General features: G+C 42.6%; 1 protein-coding gene across 1 annotated transcript; it reads left to right on the forward strand.

Annotated features, from left to right (window-relative positions):
• Positions 1–219: 219 nt before the first annotated feature.
• UMODL1 (uromodulin-like 1) lies at positions 220–24,072 on the forward strand (the record flags this gene model as incomplete). The annotated part of the gene is made up of 11 exons (XM_010080408.1): positions 220–357; positions 906–1,640; positions 4,733–4,845; positions 11,529–11,742; positions 13,248–13,385; positions 15,068–15,525; positions 16,076–16,218; positions 17,553–17,789; positions 18,632–18,791; positions 21,796–21,880; positions 23,885–24,072. Coding segments are annotated over 11 exons (2,609 nt in total), but the record flags the coding sequence as incomplete, so codon positions are not given.
• Between the last annotated feature and the right edge of the window lie 1,784 nt (positions 24,073–25,856).

Consider the following 25,856-nt stretch of genomic DNA (forward strand, 5'->3'; position numbering starts at 1 on the left):
TTTCAGAGGACAAGGACAAAGCTTGATTTTTGTGTGAGACAATAACAACACAGATAGTGTTCTGCATCACTCAAAGCTTGGCTGTCAGGTAAATGATGAGAAAGGGAGACCACATTAATAAATTCAAAAACTGAAGAAAGGACAACTTTATGATTATTTCTAACTTAAAGCATAAAGAAAGGAGGCTGTCTGACCAATGTTCTGGTTTTGGGCTTACAGACTGGGATGAATGTGCATCTCACACCGAGAATGACTGCTCTGCATCTGCAGAATGTATCAATTTGATGGGCTCATACCTGTGCAGATGCAAGACAACCATGGATACCAATCCAGCCCGACCTGGAAGAAACTGTGAGGGTGAGCAAAACACTGACATGCAGTTTCCCTTTGCTGCCATGAAAGGTTGGAATAAGTTGTGTTTTTCTACCTCTGCTTTTATTGCAACTGTTTATATAGCACAAAATGCATATAGATGCACCTTTACAGTCTCTGGCTGAAGGAATATATATGATTTCTCTCTGAACATGAAGGCAAACCTTATATATGTCTTCAGATGAAATCTCTCTGAGATCCTCCTTGATTAGCCTAATAACTGACTGCAGAGCAACACGAGGCATCCTTTTTCCTCTTTTGATATGTCTGTGGCTAATTTCCTGACACTGTAATGATCCATGTCCTGCCAACCAGAAGAAGAGACCCAGGAATCAAATCTGCTTCTTTGTGTAGGCACAAGCCGGATTCAACACCATAAAAATCATGTATGCTACAATGTGTTAATGAAGTTTCCTGTTCCTGTAATGCTATTATGCGTGACTGAGCGGTCTCAGTTCCATTTTCAGGTCAAACCCTGGTGCCTCGTCATCCAGACTGAGGTCCCATTTCAATGTGTGCTTGCTATGTTGCAGGTGAGATTGTGGATCCTTTCACTGAAACGATGGCTCCTGAAATAACAAACAGCACAGAGTTTTTTCCTGAAGAAGTAAGCTCTGCAGGCCCTGCTTCCCCTGCCAGCACCGAGATGGCGGCTGCTGTAGGCTCGGAGATGAGCACTGCCGTACACCTCCCTGCTGCACTGCCCCTGGGTGACAAGCAAGCACCCCGTGGTCATACTCCCACGAGCGCTCCTCTAGCCCCTTGGAAAAAAGCCCTGACACCACAGATGGGCTTCGGCAGGGACAACAGTCCCATGACCACAGGGATCACAGCCAGTGAGGATCTGGCCATGAACACAGATCAGCAGACAACTGCAAGTCCATCACAGAGAAGCTCCGCAGTGGAGGCTTCCCCCAGTGGATCGCAGCGAGCAGCCGCTCTCACAAGTGGACTCATGGGCACAGCTGGGCAAGAGCAACACAGTTCACCATTGCTGGTGTTGTTGAATCAAACCACCTCTGCTACCACTAGAAGTCACACAGCTTTTGATGTGACTCAAACCAATTCTCAAGGTGATCCTGGCACAACTCTGCTGGCCACAGGAGATGCTGTTGTTCCCACCCTCAACGCCACTCTCAGAGCACAGGTAGAGACAGAAGGAGAGAACAGCTCTTGGTCCGAGAAATACTCTGGAACCCTGGGGTCACCAGCTTTGCCAGGCTCCTCTCCAGCTCCCAGCCTGACACCAGGCCCAGCCATGGACCGTGGTGAGTACGGGTCCGATGGGGACTTGCACGCATGGTAATTCAACTGCATGAGAAGCAAAGCCTCACTCAGAGTTGGGAAAGATGCACAGCTGGAATCAGTGGTCTGGGATGAAGGCATCTGAAAATAGTTTTTCTGTGTCGAAATTATTTTCTTGCAGGAGTTGTCACTTTTTTCTAAATCAGCATGTCAAAATAATTTCTCTTTCTGGTAATTTGGCAGTTAGTTTTATCAATGTTACGTTTCTTCATCTCAAAGCAGGTGAAGAAGGTCATAGAGTGCACTGAGAGTGGCTTATCGAAACATAGGCTGCTTGTCCTTTTGCCACACGTCTTGGTTTCTCCTGTATGCTCTGGCATCAGGGTCTTACAGCAGCAGCAGACTATAGAGTTGCCTTAAAGACTCAGGAAGGCAAACAACCTGCCTTTCTATTCCTCTCCACGGAGGATGGATTAGGCAGAGCTCCGCAAATCCCCTGTGGGGCAGGAGCTGCGTGGAAACCTGTAAGCCACATTTTCAAGAGCTGTAATTGAGAGTAACTAGGCTGGTGGGAAGGGCTTTATCTGTATGGGTTTGGGCAGATGTATTGCAGCTAATCAGGGAATTTTTCTATTGATTGGAGCTGAATCATATTTCAAGTTTAGAGTCATATTTGGTCTTTAAATTACAGTTTTGTTTGGGATAGGAATGCTCTGTCTCCCCCCATCACTAAGTGTATTTTTTCTTTAGTGTGTTAGTAAGTGATACCTGTTTCAGTTTTGTTTCTGCTTGTCTTTATTCTTCCCCTCATGCCCTCCGCACCTCTGCAATCCCAAACTGTACTCCCCTCTGCTCTTTTCTCTTCCCCTGCCCTATGATCTCCTCTTCCTGTGGGTGTCTACTCAGCCAGCCCCACTTCTGGTTCTGCCTCATCCCTTTCTCCCTGGAAAACCTCTTTTTCAGACACCTAAGGCCAGCTCTGCTGCTTCTCCAGCCTCTCTTGTACCACCAGCCCTGACCACCAGTGCCACAGTGCCCACTTCTCCAGTCCTGCTAAGCTCTGGGCAGCCATGATGATGCCCCTGTTCAGCTTTTGTCCCCTCTCTTCTTCATGTTTATCCTACACTTTACCTGGCATTGGTGAGACCCAGGAATGGAGCTGGGCAAATGACTGATGTGGGACCTCGGTGGCCAAATGGAGGAAACAAGTAATTTTGGACTGAACAACATGCTGACCTGAATTGAAAAGCTCCATTTACTGCTTTGATTTGTGTTACCCCTGCCCCCTTTCAGTGTAGGGAGGAGGAAAAAAAAGTGTTTTTTTTAAAAAAACCTGAAAACGAAAAATGTTCCTTTTTTAAAAAAAAAAAAGTCAAAATAGCTAATTTTAACTGACAAAAAATCAAAGGTAATTTTCTTCCAGATGAAAAACAAATTGAAGAATTTGACACAAACAAGTTCGGTTTATAAAAACTTGTTTTCTTTTTGTGATTAATCAAATATTCAGCCAAGCGCTTTTGCTAGGAAAGAAGCTTATGAAAGAATTAGTCTGGGAAGAGCCACCGTAGTGGTATCTCACTGGCCAGGGGCGGGCAATTCAGAGGGCAAAAATACAGGTTTGGTGAAGTTTCATATCTAGCTCCTCCCTGTGGCAACGCCTCTGACCTGGAGCGTCAACCCCAGCCAACTCTGTCGTGTCTTTTAAATACTGGCTTTTTTTTCTTTTTAATTTGAGAACTGCCCAGAACATTTTCCCATCTCACCATCAGATAACTGAATGTGTTTTATCTCCTAAATACCTCTGTTCCCATGAGAGCACAAGCCATAGCAAAAAACAGGCCCCAAATATTTTGATGTGATCGGTAGTGGCGAAGGTTCCTTTGGGATCAGAAGTATGCTAGGACAGAAGAAGCCTGCTTCAGTGGCTTGCTTTAAGCAGGCATGATTTCCTCCTCTCCCCTGTAAAGCTTTACTTAATGACTATGTCTTTTCTTCTAGTACCTGTCCCAGCTCAAAGGATTATTGTCCCTGCTGTGACTAGAACCAACTTTAATGTAACATGGTCCACAGAATTTATGTGGCTCTGCTTTTCAATTCTTGCTGCTTTAGAAAGAAGCTAATGTGGGAGACTAAAATTCAGTATAGGTGCCTGATAGTCTCAGAGCTGGAGCCTGGTGCCTTATGTGCTATTGAAATCAGGACAGATGTGTGTAGGGAGGAAAGCTGGTACACCAGAAAGTAAAGACTGGTAACTTGATTCAGAAACAATTTTAACTCAATCCTTAGCCAGATGGCAGAGTTCTTGAAGTCTTTGGTGAAGAATATCCTATATTAGTATAAAACATTGAAACATTAAGTCTTGGTATGCTAGGAGCGATGATCTTCGGCTGCCAATGATCATGGTATTGGGTGATGGCAGTCAGCTTGCCTGGCTAGCCACTAACAGGGTGCTAGGGGTATGACTCATGTCCTGAGAGGCCATTTCTCTCCTGCTTGTGATCACCTTCAGTGTCTGTAGTAACAACGCCAAAGCCAGTGATATTGAGAAATGACCTAAAACACTTGAGACTGCCTTAATACGATTCAGCAGATACAATTTCAGGAAGGAGTCATACACCCTGTTGAGATTCATCTCATCTTACAGTAGCTGCCTAAAACATAGATGTCTAATTTCAGGCAGCAGTCTAGCCTTCCTCTGAGGTTGGAGGGAGGACCTTGGTGCTCGAATGATTTTCCCTCTGCATGCCCCATTGCATGTAGAGGGAGCTGAGATAGCTATCTGAGACTAGGGGAGTAATTCAGGTGCCTGAACATAGCCATTGAGCAACATTTCAGATGCCTCAGAGCATCCAAGACAGAGCTGGCAGATGTAAGACCTACAGGAAGTCAATGCCCTTCTTGACAGGTATCCAGGGGCCAGAGAGGGCAGACTAAGGTGCTGGATGCCTACGTTTAGGCATTTGTGGTTTTGGCTATATTTCGCTGGGCTGGTGTTCTGCTGTTATGAGTTGATGCATACACCATGTGGCCAGGCATGCCAGTGACTGTCACACACTTTTCCATTGACTAAAGTCTATGGAACGTATATTTAAATTGTCTTTTTCTCACTTTGCAGCTGTCCAGAAACTTAGTGGCACAGTACGGATAACAAATGTGAAATACTCTCCAGGCTTTAGCAATACAAGCAGTGAGGAATACCAAACCTTTGCACGGCTCTTTGTTGATGAAGTAAGTGGCTATGAAGGATGTGACCTGTTACCAGTCTCAATGAAACCACGTGCATGATCATTTTCCCATGAAGTCTGTATGCCACATGTACATCCCTTTACACACCTGCAAGATCTGAGTCCCCCTGACTGACTGAGACTGCAGGATGTGCATGCAGCAGTGTTTTAGAGTGAGATCAGGATTTGGGGATTCTATGGTGCTCCTATTTCCTCTGCTTCTCATATCTGGTTATACTGGCCGATTGATTTCCTCCAGGGATGTAGTGAAAAATTAATGGATATTTGCAAAGTGCTCTGATAACCTTGCCCTGCACAGCAGTATATTAATGAACTGTATGATTATTAGCCTTTGTCATAGTACCTTAAGGCTCACATTTCTTATAATCATCCTTGGTTTTGTAGCCCCGTATCAGGAAAGGGAGTGGTTTATTGATAAGTCACCTCTGCCCTCACTTCTAATTAGACCACAGGATATCAAAGCACACTGCAATATCAGCAGCGCCTTTAACGTTCTCACAATTCTCAGACATTGCCTTTGACAGTATTACTCTCCTAATTTCTTAATGAATTTATCAGAAGTTTGTTCCTGATGATGTTTACTCAAACACACCTGTGCTTGGAAAACTGCTGGTTGTGCTGAGCTGCTTTATTGCCTTCCTTATCTCCCCTTAAGTGTTCATGTGTTTAGAAGCCTTGATAACTGTGATGATAACTCCTTCTCTGATAATCGCATGAATTTTCAAATCCTGCAGAGGCACCCCCAAACTCTCACTGCACGCAGAGTCACAACCTGTCACTGAAGTACAGCTGTCCACAGTGGGTGCGCTGACAACGACATCTGTTTGGGCAGAGGTCAGGCCAGCATGGAGTTAGAGACAACTGCAAGGAGGGAAAAGCGTGATCTGTTTCCCTGTGCTTGATGTTTTCTTGGATATCAAAGAAGTTTCCCACTGGTTGTTACCGGTTTGCACCTTTCTCAGTGTGCTAGCGAAACATAGCTTTCTTGGAGTTGTTTTGACCCCAAGCTGTCACATCAGACAAGCTGTCACAAAATGAGAGTGATGTGATTAGCAAAGTGAAAAGGGAACAATTCTCCTCTGACCTCACTCTCATTCAGCATGATTCTTTGCCCAAGGCTATTTGGGAATAGCGTAGTATTAAAATGGACTGAAATGGGTGTATTTTCTTCATGGGCTATACAGTCAGATAACTTAATCCAGAAAATCATTGATCCAAATATGTTTGGAAAATTTGTAAAATGATTAGGAATTTGTAAAATAAAGGAATTGAAGTAGGTTTTTGTGTCAGTTTTGTCCACTTTTCAAAATTTCAGGTAGAAAATGATCACTTGTGATTATAAGGAGCTAACCCCTTTTTTCCAGTGCACTGGTTTTGTGGATCAGCCGGCGAGATGTGTTAGCATTGATTCCATCTACCTCTGAGCCACTGTATATAGGCTATAGTAGCATAGCTACTGTACATGGCAAAATCTGTTGGGAGTGTTTTATTACAAATCTTGTGTTTCTAAATGCCAAGGCAAAGGAAGTTTTGGGAAAAAAAAAAAAGATCTGCTTATTTTCTTTTCAGGTTATAAGGGCCAGCAATTGGTCATTTAAAGTAAGTGAGGGAAGTTTCACAGGCTTTAAAAGCACCATCAGTTTCCGATTAAATAAACTTCACCAGAGATTTTTTTTTTTTTTAAACCTCCTTGGAGTCACCATCTACAGTTCAGAGGATTTATAAATCCCAATGTGTGTAATGTTCTTTAGTGTAGAGCTGCCCCAGCACTTAAGTGCCATGTGGTTAAATTGGCAACAGAGCAAATGGAAATACCATCCTTTAAAAAATGTGTAGATGAGAATGAGGTGAAAACTTGATGTAAGCACTTGCACTGTCATTGTACAGGCTAGTTGCACTGTCCACCTTGCAATGCAACTGAAAAACAGCATAGCTAAGGGTGAAAGAGGGTTTTAGGGTTCTTGGGTTTTGCTCAACCTGTGCAACAGCCAAGAACATCATGGCAGCTAAGGCTTGTCCTCAAGAGAATGAATCAGGAAAACAAAAAGTTTGTACTGAAAATGCATTCACTCACGTGATTAAATTTCTGAGTAGAAAAGGTTCTTTTGAATTTCAGTATCTTAAACTTAACTGATTGAGAAAAGGTGTGAAACTAATAAATGGTATTACCTCATCAAGGTGAGCCCCTCGTTTGGAAGTGACATAGCCTTGTTTGATGTAGCTTAATGCACTTAAAATAATTGCGGTTAAAGCTGTCAATGTGGAATGAGAGTTGGCACAGGGATTAAGGCAGTTTCATTATGCCAGTACAATTTCACCCCTTGTGTTTGAGTTTATCCACAATTTGGGACATCCTTAAAGCTGCTGGTGATGGTGGCTGGGCAGATGAGTGCTCTAGCACCTTCTCTCTGAAGGTGCAGCCAAAGCACAGACAGTGGGGAGGTGTTTTTTTTCTCTTTGAGTGAACAAACAGGCTTCGTGCAGCATTCTGTTCAAATTGATGTACCTTTTACTTACTTATTTCCGGTTTCCAGACTGCCAGTGCATTTTCTGCTCTGCTGGCTATGCAAGCTCCTGTGCAGGTGCCCACAATAGCTCTAATGAGCTGCTGACATTTTGCCTGGGACCTATGGATGGGTGGTCCCAGAAAACCCACCAAACATGTCGCAGCCAGCCATGGGGTGAGGCTGGCTGCCTGAGCATGCCACTTTCCTTTTGTTCAAAAAAACTATTAGTCTTTCCCATCCTGTTAAATGGGTTTTTGTGTGGCTTCAGTCTCGCCCTGAACTTGGACTTTATCTGCCTCCAGGTTTTCTTTTTTGTGTGTTTGTTTTTGTGTGGTTTTTTTTTTGTTTTTGTTTTTGTTTTGTTTTGTTTTTTTTTTCCCCCCTGAACAAGGGACATTCCCTTCCCTCGATTCTGGTGTTAATTTTGCACCCATTTCTTGTGGTCTGGCATTGCTGTTGTGCTTTGTGTGCTACCAGAATTGTAGATACTATGACAGATCCCAAGATAATGTATTTGTCTATTAAGAAAACCTCATACTCAAGGGTATTATATGGTGAATATTTCCTTCTAAAAAGTTCACTCTTTCTTGTCATTTTTCCCAACTCTTCATCAACCATTTTTTTAATAACCTAGGGTGTGGTACCTGTTGTGAAATCACTTCTGGATAAAGGGGTTTGTAGTGTCACCTAGTGGCTAAATACAAATACGGTGAATGTTCCCCTGACACTTCTCAAGCTGAGTCCTGTTTTCCGAAGAAAACTATGAGTATGGACAGAAACAAAACAAAACAAAACAAAACAAAACGACGCAAAAAGTTCCCAAGCCTTAGGTAAAAAGAAGCACTGATAAAATAAAATCTTCAGGAGAGATCAGAAGGGAATACAGGTGAAACTGGGGATGGGCTAAGAGGATGTCACAGGGGGTGTATTTAATGTCCAGAAGTTCAGAGGAAAACTATGAAAGATGGAAACTTAGGGCTGACCTCCAAATTTCTGTTCATGCTTGTGAAACAGCAGAAAGAGAGATGAGAATGGGCCCAAGAGCCCTCTGGCTTGGTGAAATGGGAAATTTTGGGGCTGACAAGGACAGCCTACAATCTACCCTGGCTTTTGTAGGGAAGGTAGCTCTTTCCATCCTCCTGGCTCTGCCTGTGTGCCCCATGGGGCACTGCGAGGTTTGCTGTGTGGGACTTGCAGGTGCGTGGGAGTCCTTTCCAGGGGCATGCAGGGGGCTTGCTCCATGTGTGTTACCTTGCCACCAGGTGCATGCAGCACACATTAGCTCTGACAACTCAGAAAAGGGCTGCAAAATCTGTGCCTGTCTGCAGGGCTGGATAATACATAGTGGGCAAGTAATTTGGGGCTCGATAACACATGGCAGGCAGGTAAGTCAGGCTTGGCACCTAAGTGCACAAGAGCTGTGGTCACCTGGGAGAATCTAGCACAAAATGCACAACCTCTGTGCATTGGTGCAAGAGAAATGAAACTGCTGTTCCTGTCAGCTTCCACCGCTGACCCTTGCTTTGCCTCTTCCCTGGGCTCTCCCTGGTAGGAGTCACTGCCTGCATCCCTAAGCGTACACCACAGACTTAAGTTCTGCCTTAAACTCATGGCTGAAATCCAGTGCTGCTGCTCCAGATATTTCCTGCAGAAGACGTGTAGAGGAAGGAAGGGGTTGGAGGTGACTGCAATGTAGCCCCTGCTTGCCCCCTTAATTCTTCTGGAAGGTTTTGCTAGGGGAGGAAGTGGGTGATGTACCCTAAAGAGAGACCCTAAAGTAGAGCAAGGTGCTGGAAAGGAGATGTGACTCTCCTGTGCAGGGCAGCAAACACTTAGCTCTCACCTGGGCCAAGTGCTGCTCACCGGGCCCTTATGGTGGGGTTGCTTTGCTGCTCTATGCCTTCCTCTCTGCTGATATCTCCTGGCAACCTGACTGCCATGGGAGGGTGAAGGTAAAGAGCAAGTATGCTGCAAAATCACAAAAAATATTTCTGTGGCTGTTTCCATCTCTGTGTCCTGCTTTGAAGCTAGTGGCTGCTATGTACAAGGAAGTTATATGTATCCCAGGCTCGGGAGGCTTGACAGGGATGGCATGGGATTTGTCCTTCCCGTGCTGCTGGGAGCTGCTCTCTTACTGTGAGCAGCCTCCTGTTGCACTCTTGCTGGCAGTTTCTAAGTGCAGTTGTAATACCAATACCTCAGAAGAGCCTGTTCTGCCTGCCTGATGCAAGCTTGCAAGTTATGTCTCACACTTTCTGTTGCTGCGCTTTTTATTTGCAAGTATGCAAGAACATAAAAAGACTTCCCAGATAGATGTGAAAGACACTAAGAAACATAGAAGATCCGTGAGCATTTTCTGGAGAAAGGGAGAGCAGAAAATATACAATTCTAATGGGAAAATTTGCAACATTGTTGGACGGCATTACTCAGCTTGTGCTTACCCTGGCATCTGGTCTTCAGGTATGCGGTCTGCCTGCTTTGTGTTCAGATGTTGGGGCAAGACCTGGCATGCAGACCTGTGTTGTGTGAGAGTGTGTGTGTGTGAGTGTCCTGCTTTCCCTTGGTACATGCATGTAGGTAGGGAGTCCAGTGCAGTCTTATTGGGCTCCTTGTCTGGGCGACTAGAGAAGAAAAGGAGTGAGGGGAGCACTTGTGGATGTTTACCAGTTTCTCTTTGTGGTGAGTTTCTTAGAAATAAGTTTGTATTTCTGTTATAATATTTTCTCAACATGTTCTTTAAAGCTGAATTAATATTAGCCTTGTGTCTTGTCTGGGTTTAGTCCCGTGAGATGATGCCATTTGACCTGTTTCTGCTCCTCCTATGGCTGGTGCTGGGCCTGGAGATGAAGGGGAAAGGTGCTGGAAGTGCAAAAGCTGCTCTACGTCCCCTCCAGGCTCCTGCATATGCCCACGTACCTTGCACAACAGACTGCCCTCCTGTGGAAGGAGGAGATGTTCCCATGGGCAGCTGCGCTTTCAAGGGCCTTGGAGGGTGGAAAGGGAAGAGGTCGAATATACAGCTCCAATCTGTTAATCTTTTCAAGAGGAGTTGGTGCTTCCATCTGAGCTGGACAGCGGGGAGGTTGAGCAGCCTGGGTGATGCAAAGGCTCACACAGGGCTGTGTTTTCCCATCCCACAGAAAGCAGGTCATCCTACTCAGCAGTGTGGTAAAGGATGCTGCTTCAGGGGCTATCGTGAACAAGGCTCAGTGTGCTTTGAAAAAAGTGGCATTTTCTTTCTTAGGCTGCTATTGAAGTCCAAGGTCCCTGTGTACAGAATGTGAATGTTTATTTTATTGATTTCTCTAGACTGCCCTAAATTCAGCTGATTGGTGATTTGGTGCTGCAATACTTTGAAGGTGACTGTTTCCATTCAAAATATGCAGAGACATTTCCTAGCCCTGCTCTTGGACTCTTGGGCAGGACTGTGAGTTGGGGCTGTGTGCACCAATGACAGGCAGATTTTGCAGAAATAATATGATACTCCTCAGGGAAGACTTTAATGAAATAATTCTGAAATAAAATTGAAGACTGACTTGATGGGAGGTTGTGTGGCAGTGCTGATGGCATGAAACATCCTTCTGTTTTCTTTAGCCTGGTACAGGCATTTAAAAAGAGACAGGTTTACACTCAATGATAAGCAGGAGAATTTTGCTTGTTAACTTGGCTCTGATGAGGAAACCACCTGTGAAGAAAGGCTTGAGGGTGGTCTGCTCTAAGCCATAACATGCCTGAGCTGAGGGAGCTCTCTGAGATGTATACGCAGTGTGGAGTGTCAGGAGGCATGTCCACTTCCATTGGCAGCTCCTCTTCATACTGAGTTTCTCCCTTTCCTGGGGGGGAATTCTGAGAGGCAGAACATGGGAGCTTCCCTGCAGGCTCCTCCCTTTCTTGCTGTTACCAGAGGCAAGGGCTTGTGCCAAATGAAAGGTGAGGTATCTTCATTGCTTAGCCTGTTTAATATTCACAGTTAAATATATACCATATCCTTCAGCTGCTGTAGAGTGGAAACGTTATAAAGCAAAAAGTCAACTCTCTGCTGCTTCCCTCCAGAGTATGAAGCACAACTGTAACGCATAATACTCTCTTCTGGGTACAAAGCCTAAAATGTAATTGCTTCTATCTGTCCATCTTCACATGCCTTTTGTTTTCATTCCAGGTACATAAATCTCTGCCCCTTGAGTTTCTTCAGCAGATGGATGCTGGTCTGATTAAAATGTTGATAACGGGTATTACTAATGGGAGCACAGTGGTAAGTTTCAACTTAGTGATTGCAGAAGATGTGGATATCTACTACATCATCACCACTTTTCATGATGCCTTTGAACACAGCTCCTATTTCACAGTTGACAAGAGCAGTCTCTCCATAAATGGTAAGGAGCAGCTTGTATCCAAATAGTTCTTCAGAACTAGAAAGATGATAAAGCCTATTATTCTGTATTTTTTGAGGTGAAAGTATCTGTAAAACAGATGGATAAAAAGCCATTTTTTCTCCTTATATTGCTCCTGCTTATCCATCCAATAAGCTTTTCCAGAGAACATCAAAAGATGAAATAAGAAGTGAGGTACTCCTGATCCAAAAGGACAAAACCACCTCATCTTTTGTCTATAGCTAGCATTAATCTTATAGAGAAAAAGATACAGAGATGATAGAAATAGTGGTCACAAATTGAGGGTCTTGTAAGTGGAAACAGGTCCCTGTACACAGACATAACTAGCTCTGTTTAAAATAATTTTGAAACACATTACCCTCTGCTTTGCACTGATAGTTGTGCCTGTGGTAGAAACCACAAGAAACAAATAAATGAATGTGTGAATTCTGCACCGGGAGTATGTGTTTTCCTCACACACCTGTGGGTCGGGAGTTCAAATGAAAAATCCACGCCTTGCCAAGATCAGCACAATGGCTTACTGTACAACTTCTTTCCCTTTATGTGTAATTGAAGTGATTAAAAAGAAATATTAGTCTCCTGGCTAACTGCTGTTGAATTCTGTTTCACAAGTTGATGAGTCATCTCTGGAAAAAATAGCAAGTTCTATATCCTTAACATGATATGTTTGTCCAAATAATATTGCTACAAGCTGTCAATTAGAATCTCATACAAAATTACTTCAGAAGCATGTATATGGTCTGTGCTGTACACTCTCTTTGCCTATTATCCTTACAGCTGTGAATCTGGAAAGTAAGATCATGACTATCTTGTGGTAGTACTTTGTGGAGTGCCTGCCCCCCTTTGAAGCTGTGCTAAAACAAATGGTTTGTTTCAGGGACAGGTCCCTATAGAGTAAGCAGTTAGTGCTGTTGAGTCTCACCTGTGGTTGTTATGTCCTTATTTGCACAGTTGCAATTAGATCTTGGCAAGAGAAAGGGAAGTAAAGCATATTTTTCCTTTCAAAAGTGAAAATTTTGGCCAGGTAGCAATTAGGAAAGCAACTAGACTGCAACTTGGACCAATCACACAAACCTGCTTCACTCATGCTGGGCATTTACTAAACATCTCCTCAGGAGGGTGGAATGGGGGAGAGAGCTAAGGAAGCCCCCAGGGTTAGAAGCATCCTCTTGGGCTGTCGATCAGTTTAGGAGGATAGGAATTCTGCAGCAGGGTGCCTACATTTTAGTGAGTATCTGCTGAGCATCACTGGTAGCACAGCTCCTGGAGGGTTTTGTCAGTGCCTTGCAATTAGCCCTCTAGTCTGTGCTCCCAGTATCCCACCTCTTCTAGATTCAGCAGCTGCCTGACACGTACAGTAGAGTATCACACCTGAGAGGTGTAATCCCATGATATCATGATAATAGGACTGTGTTCCAGTTTTAGAACCATCACATTTTCATTTGTATGCTTGCCACCTTTACCTTTTGCTTAAATATACCCAACAGATTATGATGAGTGCAAAAGCGAAGATGATGACTGTTCCCCAGATGCATCGTGCCATAACACACTTGGGTTTTACCAGTGCAGCTGCAATGAAGGATTTGCTGATGTGCATCCAGAAAGGCCTGGAAGAAGCTGTGAAGGCAAAAAAAAAATTTATTATCTCATATCTAACTGAATGCTTAGTCATCTGATCTTTATTGGATTATGGTTATACTTGCCACAGGTCTTGACATTTTGCTAGGCATTAATTTTGCTCATTGTTTTCAGCTGGATCCTAATGGGAAAAGTCTTGCAGGAGACTTTAAATGTTTCTGACTAACACTTTGTCACGAGAGTTTACTATATTAATATTTAATGCTGTCTTTGTAAGGTTCTTTTGACAGTTCAGTTTTCTTATATTTGCCATTAAAATTAGATAGGATTGTCAAGACTGTTAGTTATTTTCATTAGCAGTCACAGAGGGGACAGCAGAGATAGCAGAGAAGGAAACAGAAAGCACTAGGAATGTGGTTTGACGTCTATATGGCAGCAGGGATTAAATGTTGGTATTACAAACTACTTTTTTGTATAAGTCAACTTATCTATCTTCTCTCTTTCATTAAATCACCTGTTAGGTGATGTATGATGGGTTTTTAAGCTCCTAAATTCTTTTATGCTTCTTTAGTAATTTCTATTTGTTTTTGTAACCACAATGATTAGCTACTCTTTGTCTGAAGTCACAAGGATTTGTCAACTGATACCAACCTTTGCTTAGTTTCGTTTAACCAAGGTATTTAGCATTATGGTGGTGAGCTTTTGGGTAATTCAATTCTGAAAGAGCTCAGACTTTTATTTTTCTTCCTCTTATGTTCAAATCAGCAACTTTTTAATTTGGGGCATTTCTGAAAAGTGGGGAGTTCCAGAAGGAGATATATATATATATGTACACATTTTATAAGTTGCTTTGGGAAATAGATGGTATTTGTATGTACAAACCATTAAAACTGTTTAAGAGAATTTTTGTGCAATGAGACACATCCTTTGTGTTTCACTGCAAATGGCATTTATTATCATGGTGATCTCTAAGTCAGAGGTGGATGAATACTTAGGTGGTTTCTACCAGCAAAGAGTGATGGAGTAACCTCAGAGCCTGTGATGGATGTTGAGCGTTTGACATACACATTTGTCTCAACCTGTGCTTCCCCTTTTCCCCTGCTTGCTTTCTTCCTGAAACCATTAAAGATTGCTACTAACACTTCTGTTCAACTCCCCACTGTGTCTTTCAGGACACATATGTGCAATGTGAGCCTGCTACATGAGGTTTGTCCTGCACTCCCTCCAGAATGGGTTTTCCAGAGTGGTCAGGGTCATATCTTTGGGTACCAACTGGTCATGAGTGGGGCCAGGTTTTTTAACAAACTCTACTCCTGTTTATACTCAACATCCAGAAGTATGCAGTCTCCTAAAATACCAGGCAAAAAAAACCCAAAAAACCCAAACCAAACCAAAAAACATTTGCTGAGCAACTTAGAGCTTGGGGATCTCTTTCAAGCACTGATCTTCCAAAAGCTCTATATACATGTTTTACTTGAGAACACTAATTATTGCAGCTCTCAGGAAATAAAGGACTTCAGCTTTACTCACAGTCGCGTTATGTATCTCTTGAGCTCTTTCTTAAAAAAAAAGCCACAGCTTTGTCAGCAAGTAGAGTGGGTTAAAAAAACAAAAGAAGCTAGTTTCCTTCCAGTAACTGTGAGTTTCCTCCTAAGGGTTTGCTCTTACCTTATAAAACCAACTCGAATCTGCAAATTACAATGGTACCTTTATTTTTGTCACTTTTCAGCACTTCCTATAGGCCAGGAGGCAACACTGATGGATAAGAGATCTGTACACAACACAGTTTTACTTGCAGCATCTTTGCAAACTTCGACTCATGTTTCCTCCCCTGCTTCATTGGACTTCTCTGTTGCTGAGCACAAAGCACTGGAGAACACCACATTTGCCAGCATGGTGCTGCCTCTTCTCACCGCGGATCCTGTGTCAGCTCCCGGTGTTTCTCCTCAAGCATCTCCTATCCCTCTCGTTAAACCTGCCCAGGAGGTTTCCATTAAAGATGTGGTGACAGTGTTCTGTGAAATCGAGAAGATCATCCTTGCTGTTGAGAAGAGATTTTTACAGCAGGAGTCTATCCCAGAAACCTCCCTGTACCTGGGGGAGCCTCACTGCAATGTGAGCATCAGCAATGGCACTCACGTTGTGCTGCAGGCAGGCTGGAGCGACTGTGGCACTGAAGTTGAGACTGTAAGTCCCCTGAGCCGGTGAATGCAAAGAAGCCCCAGAACAATTTCTTTTGTTCTTGGGGGTTGGGTGAGGAGGGCAGCAATGGCAGGTCCTTAGCTGGGAGTACAGTCTATTAGTTGCTGAAATGCTGGACAAGAGCTTCTCCAAACTGAAGTCACTTCCCATGTCTCTCTGGGTTCCCTCTGCAGCTTTCACAAGTGTCTCTTTTCTTAAAAGCAATTTAACTATCATATTTAGACAAATACCCCAATTACTGCCAGTAATGGGGACAGAGAGTCATGGCTATCTCTTTGAATCCCAAATGAAACGCTATGCTCAGGCCATGCCAAAATACAGAAATTCCCTTGTGGAGCAGACTGAGGAAGAGGAGGAAGGCTGGTGGATTTTCATTGCCTCACTGTACAGCAAATAAGATCCTAGAGGTTTATTCTGTTTGATTTTTGCGTCCAGAAGAATGGAGAATTCCTAAGCACTTGAGGCCCTGTAGCTCTGTTATATCCCTAGATACACTGTTGTTCACAAGTTGTGCTTTCTTCTTTCTGTGTTCCAGAACATGACTAATACGGTAGTGAAAACCATCCTTCGGAATTACGTTTCTCCTCAGGGAGTAATCCACCATTTAAAAGTTGTCAGTCCCATTCACTGTCTGTTTCAAAACGATCTCTTGACTTCCTCTGGATACACTGCAGAAAGGTAAGTAGCAGCTCTCTCTGCTTTGAAATGCTCTTGTGTGGCTTAACACAGTTGCATCAGAAAAGTCCCCAGGGACCTTAGCTGTATCCAATGACAGTACTTGCTATGCCAAGTAGTCTGCCATCCTGTGAGACTTGTGCCCAGGTGATTCCTGCTATCTAGTGTGTTAATAGATTCAACAGCCAAAAAGCTTGGCCATTGCCTGGCTAAACCATACATGAAAATAAACCTTTGGGAGCTACTGGTGCAGGTTCAGGAGACAGAATTCATTACTTCTCTTTGCCTTGCTGGGCAATCACATGTAGCAATAACAGTATTTTCCTGCTTTTGAAACATAACAATGATGCATCTTTCAACTGATGCAGTCATGCAGACTGCTATGTGGGTGCTGAGGATGGCAATTTTTAACTCCCACAAATCCTTATTTGATCAACTTGGAAAAAGGAGAAGTTATGTAATGCAAATGCTTTTTTATGGAAGGCCTCATCTTCAACTAAGATGGAATCAAATCCACTGTTCACAGAAAAGGTGGCAGCACAAGCTTTGCTCTGATGGTGAATGTTCTCTCTTCACACAAGTGCACCTCCTCTCTCTTGCCTAGCACCATAGAATCCTAGAATCATAGAATGGTTTGGGTTGGAAAGGACCTTAAAGATCACCTAGTTCCAACCCCCCTGCCATGGGCAGGGACAGCCTCCACTAGACCCGGTTTCTCAAAGCCCCATCCAGCCTGGCCTTGAACGCCTCCAGGGATGGGGCATCCACCACTTCTCTGGGCAACCACCAGTGCCTCACCACCCTCATAGTAAAAATCTTCCTCTTAGTATCCCATCTAAATCTAGCATGTTTAAACTATCATCACCAAATACACTTTCTGTTTCCTAACCTCCCAGACATTGTATTTTCCTTTCTGTTCCCCCACAAAGTCTTTGTCAGGCCCGTTCTCTCTGAGCTCTATAATTTTCTCATGTCCCTCACTTACTGTTCAGATTTGTCTCTTCTCCTTAATTTTTTTTTTTTTTTTGGCTCTTCTCTTCTTCACTAAGCTTCTACTCTCCTTATTTCAAAATTTAAGGCAGCTCATAGTCTTCTTCTCCATTAGCTCCACTCAAATATATCTCTCTGCTCTATTTGTATTGACAAGACATTCCACCCTTTGGATTTTCCCACTGATGTTTCTGTGCTCCCTACTTTCCCAACTGAAAACCCTTTTCACCCTTTCTTGAACTGCAGATAACTCTTCACTACTTAAATATACAAGAGGTGGAGAAGCACGCAGTGATTTACGGAAACAGACAGTCAAATCTGTCAATTGTTGTTAATTGTTATTTCAGACTTTACACCATCTTTGAGGATTTGCATGGATCTGGACACTTCAGAACAGAAATGCAGTTGTTTATTGGAAACTCCCCAATACCAAAAAATTTCAGTGTCTCTGCCAGTGACGATGTACTGATTGAAGTGGGGATCCAGAGAGCAGACAGCAAGCTCAAGGTGGTCCTCACTGACTGCTGGGCAACTCCCACTAATAATTCAGTGGACCCCCTCTCATTTGCTTTTATCAGCAACAGGTACACCAATGCCACTTACAAATAGTATGTGCCGTACTTTAGATCTTCCAGTGGCACTGACTACTAATGTGTTATATTTTAAATGCCTTTTGTGTGTGTTGTCACCATTCATATACACTGTCACCATTCTGACTGGTCACACCTTCAAACAAGGAAGGTAAGTATGAAAAGAAAACGTTTTCAAAGGGTAATGTAGTAGTTGTTTGAGTTTGGTTGTCTTCCCCATTGTTTTGTAAAGGAATTATACTTTTGACCTGAAGAAATAGGTGGTTTTGGTAGTAAGTAGTGAAAGAACATTGAAAAGTGTGTGCTTTATCTATTTCTCTGTGCTTCAGATATTACCAAGAGCTTGTATGACTCTCATCAATGAAAGTGTAGGTTAGTTGATTCCTATGTGTTGTGACTCACCGAAAATATTCGTGGAGCCTCTGGTAGGAGAGGAGGTTTGTTCCTGTCTGTACCCCTGATCTCACCCTGATGTCATATTCCCTGGGCTTACCCGCCACCCTAAAATACAGGATAGTCCTTTTGCTCAGCAATACAAATGCTATTCATTTTAATATGATGTTCTTTCACTTTGTATTTGGTGAAGCCAAGTTTATATCCTTTCTGTCACTATTTCCAACTCTCCAACCACTTCTCGAATCTCCTGTTCCATTTGGATACTGTGAGAATACAGCAGCAAATAGCCCGTTATCACCCCGGCACTGCTGCAGAGTCACTTCATGGCAGGTCTGGCTGTAGCTTTCTAAACAAGCCTTGCGACCTGAGTTATGTGCTATAACCACAACATGCCTTCTATAGCTGTAGCCACTGTGTATGTTTTTTCTCTTCCTTTTCAGCTGTCCCATCCCAAATACGTACACCACACTGCTAGAGAATGGGAATTCAAGCAAAGCGCAGTTTAAGATGAAAATTTTTTCCTTTGTCAACAATTCTGTGGTCTATCTACACTGCAAAATACGTATTTGTATGGAGACACCAGGAAGCACCTGTAGGACGGTACGTGTTTTCCTCTGATATGCTATTTTTCTCTAATGTGTCATATGCAGTCCTGCTATGGAATTGAAGGAGTTTCCTTCATTCTCTGCTGAGAGCAGAGAGGAGTGGGGAAGAACTACAACCACTTGGAAGTGTCCACCTTTCTTCCTGTTCCTCATCCTTGTAGTTAAAGGCATGCAGCTTGCACAGAAGTGGGTGTCAAAATTGAGGTACCTGAGAACTGAACCTTTCACCCCTGCCTACTGGTGGCTAGAAGGCAATGCATAGATGTTACAATGAGATAGGCTGTTCAGAAACCTGTCAGCTCAGATGGACATGTCACAGGAAAGCGAGCACCCATATTGTCAGTCAGGAGGAAAGTCTGAGTAAATGTTTTTCTGTCCTTTTTTCCCCCCTAGAGATCTGCTTGTCCAGGTCAGAGTTTAGGTGCCAGGAAGGGAAGCTCGGTGGCATTAAGTTTCTGGGGTTGTGACTTCATAAGAGGGTTTATTATGGCTTTTTGAAACCCCTTTGCTTTTTAAAGCAATAAACCAAGCAATGTTCTGATACCAACTTTAGTTTCTAATTGTCTGTGCTCCAAAGCATTGCTTTGTTTCTTTTTACTTCTGAGTAAGTGATACACACTTCTTCATCTGAAAATGTATGGCTACCATAGAAATAAGAAAAAACAGGTTTTGTTGATTTTTTTTTTTCTTTATAGCAGACACACAGGAATTCTCCTCTCCCTCTGCCGACCTTCCTGGCTCTTTTTCTAACAAGGATGTTTTCATTATCAGTTTAGTGTTCCTCCGTTGTTTAACACTTTCTTCTAGCTCTAAATAACTCAGTTTAAGCCCCATTATAAAGCAAACGATCTCTTCCTAAAAGATTAAAAATGGGTATCAGAAGATACTTTTTTCCTTTCTCAAAGTATAAAGCTTCCTCCTTTAAAAAAAAAAAAAGTAGGGACAGGAAACATGACTGACAGATGGAAAGATGGCTCCCATTTTCACAGCTGAATTAGTGTGTTAAAAATCAGTGCTTCGGCAACCCCCAGCCTATGACCTCCTTCGGAGGAGGTGGTGCCCTCCCCAAGTTCGCCATGTGTCCTGTACAGCTGAGGAGGGACAGGGTGGTAGGTGCAAGGCAGGGGAATGAGAGGGATGGACAGGACAGGCGCTGTGTGGGCTGGTGTGGCTGCTGTAAGGAATCAAACAGTTGCTTTGCTAGGAGCCTCTGGGTTTGCTGTTAGAGCAGGATTTAGCTGTATGGGTTAGAGTTTAGGAATACCGTTAACTAAAGGGCTGGCTTTGATCTGAGTTACAAGGGTAATTCTGCTACCCCTAGGTGAGGCTTGATTGAGATTGACATCTACAGTAAACAAGACACAGCAGAGTTAATCAGTGAAGCCCTCTTCTTTAATATATTCTATATTATTAGTTTATATATTATTCATATGTATATATATGAGATTTATTGTTCTTTCTCCCATACAAATTGTATCCCCTATGAAAAGTTAGTTAATTCAGTATCTTAGACTGACATTAAAATATTGTGTGGAGAAGACCAGTACTAGGCACATCTACAAAGGATGACAATGGCTTTTACAAAGAAGAGAGGGGGAGCTGCAGGAGATGCAAAGATCAAGGAAAATTCGAGCAAGAACAGAGTATATTTGGAAATAATGTAAGATGGCTGGGAAAGTGCCCAGGGATCTGATCCTCTGATATGTCTTCTACTCTGGAGAATATTAACTTGCTTCAGGGCAGATTTGCTTCAGCTCTTTGCCTGAAAAAATGAGGTTTACGTCTTGTATTATTTTATCTTACCCGGTCTTTTTATTCCTTGTTTTCTTGGTGGAAGAGAGTAAGGTGCTCTAAAGTTTAGAGGCTGGGGAGCAACATAATAAGAAATGATATGAAACATGACTTTGAATGGGAAAAGGAATGATGTGCCACCACTATGCATATATTTGGTGGAACGTGGCTGCTCCATGGCCACATGGAACCAAAAAATCATTGACTTCAAAGGAGCAGTTATGTAACCATATTCTCTAATGGATCCACCTAGCTGTGAAAGCTGTTCAAGGGTAGGCCAAAGCTGTAGCTATACCGGTATTTTTCTGGGGGCTGACCCAGCTAAAGACAATGTCGCTGACAGTGGATTGTAGAGGTTTTTCTGTGTAACCAGACCAGTAACACTGGTGAGACATTCTTGTATAGACAGGACGGTAAGCACTTCCCTGCTTTCTTTTGCTGATTGTAGTATGGTACTGCAGTTTATCTGTTTTTGTGTGCACTTCCAGGACAGCCACGGTGTCTTTTGAATAAGTCAACAGGCTAGAGTTCCCATCAGAGACCTTTTGGTTGCAACTTAAAGAGGTATTGAACAAACTGAACAGTGCTACTGAGGAAGCATGCAAAAGACAAGTGTGCCGTGTATTCTGCAAGTGCTGCTCACACAAAGCTAAAGTAGCTAATCCTCAACATCTCACAGGGTGGAGCTTTCAAACTAGTAGTTCTCAGACTAGTAGTTCACATGTCACTGAAGAGTTGTGCATTGCTTCAAATGACACACAGTTTGGCAGGGGCTGAAAGTTGTCGCTGCTTTTGCTGGTGCTGGTTGTGGTATATGCTGTGTCTGCCATGGCCAGCAGAAACATACAAAAAAAAAAAAAAAGTTTGCAACACCCTGGCATATAGAAATAGCGAGAAGTTTATTGTCCTATAAGGTTTATCTAAAACAAACAAAGTTAATGAAAAGAAAGAGATTGCTTGTGTGAAATGTCTGTTCACAGCAGTGTTTTCCCGTGTGACTAATTACAGATTTTATATTGATGTTTCCTTAATGCTGTTTCTTTTGAACTTCCATTTGGTGCTCATTTCAGTTTAACAAAGCATAACATTAAGAAACAAAAACCCCAATGAGTAAGAATAGCACTGGGTGTTCCCATACTCATCAGAAGGCTTTGTATTTTTAATTATTAAGCCATACTACTTGTTGGAGTTTGAATTGATTGTTGCAGAGGTGCCATGTGGTTCGATCCCTGAAGACTGGTGAAACCATCGCTACGCACAGAACATCCTGGGGACCCCTGTATAAATCAGCTGGTGAGTTATGAATAGAGGCTTATGAAAAGGGGACACAGAGTAACCACTATTTTAAAATCATTTTTCACTGGCCAAAGAACCTGAAGACCTGTGATACACAGTTTTCATGCCCCTCTGCATATTTTTCTGAGGCGTGGGCGTTCTTACAGAAGCCATGTGGCAATGTGGAAAAGCATGTGCCCTCCTGGGTGAAGTGACTGGCAGATTGTCAAGGGAATGTAGAAAGGGAGAGGATAAAGTGCTTCATGTAGCTATTTGCACAGGGTAACAAGTACAACAGCCACAAAATCAGACAGTTACTACAATTGTAAAGTGTGAAAGCAGCTTGAGTCTTTTAGACTGCAATCGGTTTTTCAAGTGTTTACTCTACACTGATGTAAGACCGCAATTATATTGAGCTCTGAAGTCCAAAATCAGAAGAGATAAGAGACTGCATTTCCATGTTTCCTTAAACTCCCTGGTGTTGACTTTGTTACTACTGTGAGAGAAGGTAGCAGAGCACAGCTGATGCACAGCACCTTCGTTAATCTTGTGGAGTGGCACAGTACAGGCTAATAGAGAGCGAATGCCAGCATTGTATACAACCAAGGTCTAATTTGTTACACAACTGCTTCTTCTGCATTTACCCTGAGTGAAGTTTTCAAGGGCACCTGTGGTCTCTAACATCTTCAATCATCTGGCCTTCTCCATCCATTTGCATTCATATCTTATTAGTGTAGAACACTCTGAGAGTATTTTTACACAGCAATATCAGAGTTTTAACACATGGCTACTGTGAACAGACAGATGTCACCCCCTTTCCTCCTGCTGGTTGCCTGTTTTGCCAGTCACTTAATGCTCTTCTGACTGTGGAGATAAGTTAATGATGGACTGATAGTGGGTTCAGGGTATTTTTTTCTCCTTTGCTGTGATGGTCACGATGTCCTTTTGGACCTAGAAACTGGCTCTGACTTAGCATATTCTATTTTTCTTCCATTATAGGCAAGTATTAGTCTGTTGGAATAGTCCTTCAGTGTTCACTCATGAATTATTTATTTTTTTAAAACTTAGCAATTAATACAGCTTTCTTTGTACAGCACTTACATCAAGTAGATCTCACTCCCATTTTCACTGGAGATCCCAATGCATTTCTAATATTGAAAAATGGTCATTACACAAAAGGAACTCTGGTGTGGAGAGCTTTATTTAAGTTGTACTACATCGATTCCTAGGCAAAAGTGGCACTTTTGAGGTGTTGTCTCCCATTTCCAACTTGAATACTCACACTGCATTTTAAGTGTGACCCTAGACCTAGACAGTGATATGCATCTCTCTGTTGAAGAGGACAACATGAATTATGATGTCAGGTAAGCTGCTGCAGTGAAACACAGAAAAAGCTTTAACTGCTCTTCCTGTACTGCTTGGCCACATGCCATAGCAAAGACCACTGATACATGTCCTCAGGAAGGACTGCATCTGGCTATAGACTGCCATTTCCACTGTGCATTTTCTTTTTTATTCCTTTGTTTTATACTAAAATTCAGCAATAAGCCTACGTAATATCCATGCCACCATTCCAAGGCAGACCAAAGCAGTATTGCATAATATATATCAGATAGAAGCAAATCAAGTGGCTTTTAATAATCAGAGATGAATGGGGGCAGGATTAAGATGGGAGAATGCTTCAACTCTGGGGTCATTCTGAAAGTAAGGCAGCATTTCAGAAAGTCACCGGTGCTGATCTTTTAATTCTTACTGTAACAGAAAATGGTAGGGTCAAATTCCAAAAACACATCACACTCATGTCTGCAGGGACTCTACACTTATATGTAAAAAGAGAACTTGGACTGTGGATCACAGACCTTTCCATGAGAATCACCCTTCCCAAAAAGTTTATCCACTTCTATGTCACAGCTCTGTGCTTCAAAATGCCCATCGGCTAACTTGTACCAGGGTTGGTTTCTTACTCCAGGAAAAGATTTAGGAATTTCAAAGCTTTTTTCTTTTACCTCTTGTTTGTTTTAGCATCAGATTTGAAGAGAGAGAAGGAGTCTGGGATGGGAGTTGGATACATCATCCTCATTGCCTTTGCTGTGTTTGGTTTTGTGCTGGGAGTTGTGAGCCTTCTCATTTTCCAGTACCAGCGAAAGATGGGAAGATACAACTTCAGAATCAAGTCTGACAACTTCAGCTACCAAGTGTTCTACAATTAGTGATTTCCAGGTTATCAATGTCAGTACTGAATCATCATCAGTTACTTTTCTTTTTTTTTTGCTTTTTAGCTTTTCCTGAAATAGTTAAATACTTGTAGATGAGCATCTGCTGTTCAAGGGTATTTGAACATCCTGTCCTGTTTTCTGTGGATGGAGGTCATAGAAGGAAGAGTGAAATTCTTACTACTCTTGCCTGTTTTCAAATGCTACAGACTACGGAGGAGGAAGACAGCCTTCTCTTCCTCATCGTCCTTTAGTCTCAGTCAGAGCAAATGACACATCACTTTAGAAAAACACCAACAACCATTTCCACAAAAAGTTTATAACTTATATAACTTTTGGTTTTGGATCATAGATCAGTATAATAAAAGAGAGAAGCTTTATGACTCTCTTTATAGATCTGCTTCAGAAGCTAATTTGCTTCAGAAATTATGACTTTCTGCAAAAGCTTGCATTTAATTTTATTTTGTGAGGGGGTGTGTTTTTCAAGAAAATAGTGGGATGTTATACACAAAGAGCTTGAAATATTGCTTATGCATAAGCAGTGCTTACAAGTGCCTGCACAGAGTCTGAAAAGACAGATCTGAGGAGTGTTAACCACTACAACATGTTCTGCCTCTGCAACTTGGGAATTTAACACTTTTCCAGAATGCCATGGGATTTAGCACTTTTTCTGTAAAATGAGTGCGTTCTAGCTGCTCACCTCTGTTTGTATGTTTATCCCTTTAAGAGCAGTAGAGACAGGTGAGAAAGCTGGCTTGCTGAAAAAGGATACCTAACATTGCTTCACAGCTCAAGGATGTTTACTTCGGATCTGATCAAATTCTGTTCCTAGGAACAGGCTTATTTAACATTGTCACCAGAGTTAGTAACTCTTTCCTGATGGAGGCTTCGTAAGTGACGATGCAGATGCCATGATCACAGTGCATTCATTAGACTCATCATGATAATATTCACAGATAATTTAGTTTGCTTCACTCAGTACAATAGCTCTTAACATATATCACAAAGAAAGCACAGGGAAGATTTTATCCCAGCTACCTGCTTCTAAACTCTTGAATAGTCACTATTAGCTCTATTTCCCCTAGTCTTACGTTGCAGAGACCACCCTCTGTAGTCACCTATGGGCAGCTCCTGAGAGATCACTGTAGGTGAGGGTGATGCTCTGACTGCTTCCTAAAGGATGGGTGGAGCTGCCTGTTGGGAGCCCAAAGGGAAGGTACCTGCGACTCCTTGATACAGCTCCAGCAGCTGCACAGTTCCATCAGTGATACAGGTCCCACTAGGCAGCCATAATCCCGTGTAAAGGGCATATCTAGGTCCATTAAATTAACACCTGTACATGAAGCCTCTGAGTCTCTCCATAGAGAGAAGAATGTAATTTCTTCATTCATCATTCTGCTCTTGTGAGTGGTCATGAGTGATTGCAATACTTTGTTAGTAATGGGAATTCTGGAGTTGTGCAATGAGGTTGTAGCATAAAGGATATTATCAGGCTCATAATGCTTACACATAATCAGCAGTGTTGGAGTATCAGCTAACAGCTCCTTTTAGATGCTGGAACTACTCAGCTCTTTCCTATGTATTTCCTTTCTTTGGAAGGTAGTTGATTACCTTTCTCAATCATGATTAGGTTTTTTTTTTTCATTTTTTCTAGTTGGATCATGTCTCATCACATGCATAACTGAAGCTTGTCTTCACTCAGCATTCATTACTCTTCACTATGGTGGTCATGACTGGTTGCAACACTGACTTCTCCAAATAAAAGTCACATATAAAAGGCT

This window comes from Pterocles gutturalis, unplaced genomic scaffold, assembly GCF_000699245.1.
Source record: "Pterocles gutturalis isolate BGI_N339 unplaced genomic scaffold, ASM69924v1 scaffold15624, whole genome shotgun sequence".
NCBI classification, from domain to species: domain Eukaryota; kingdom Metazoa; phylum Chordata; class Aves; order Pterocliformes; family Pteroclidae; genus Pterocles; species Pterocles gutturalis.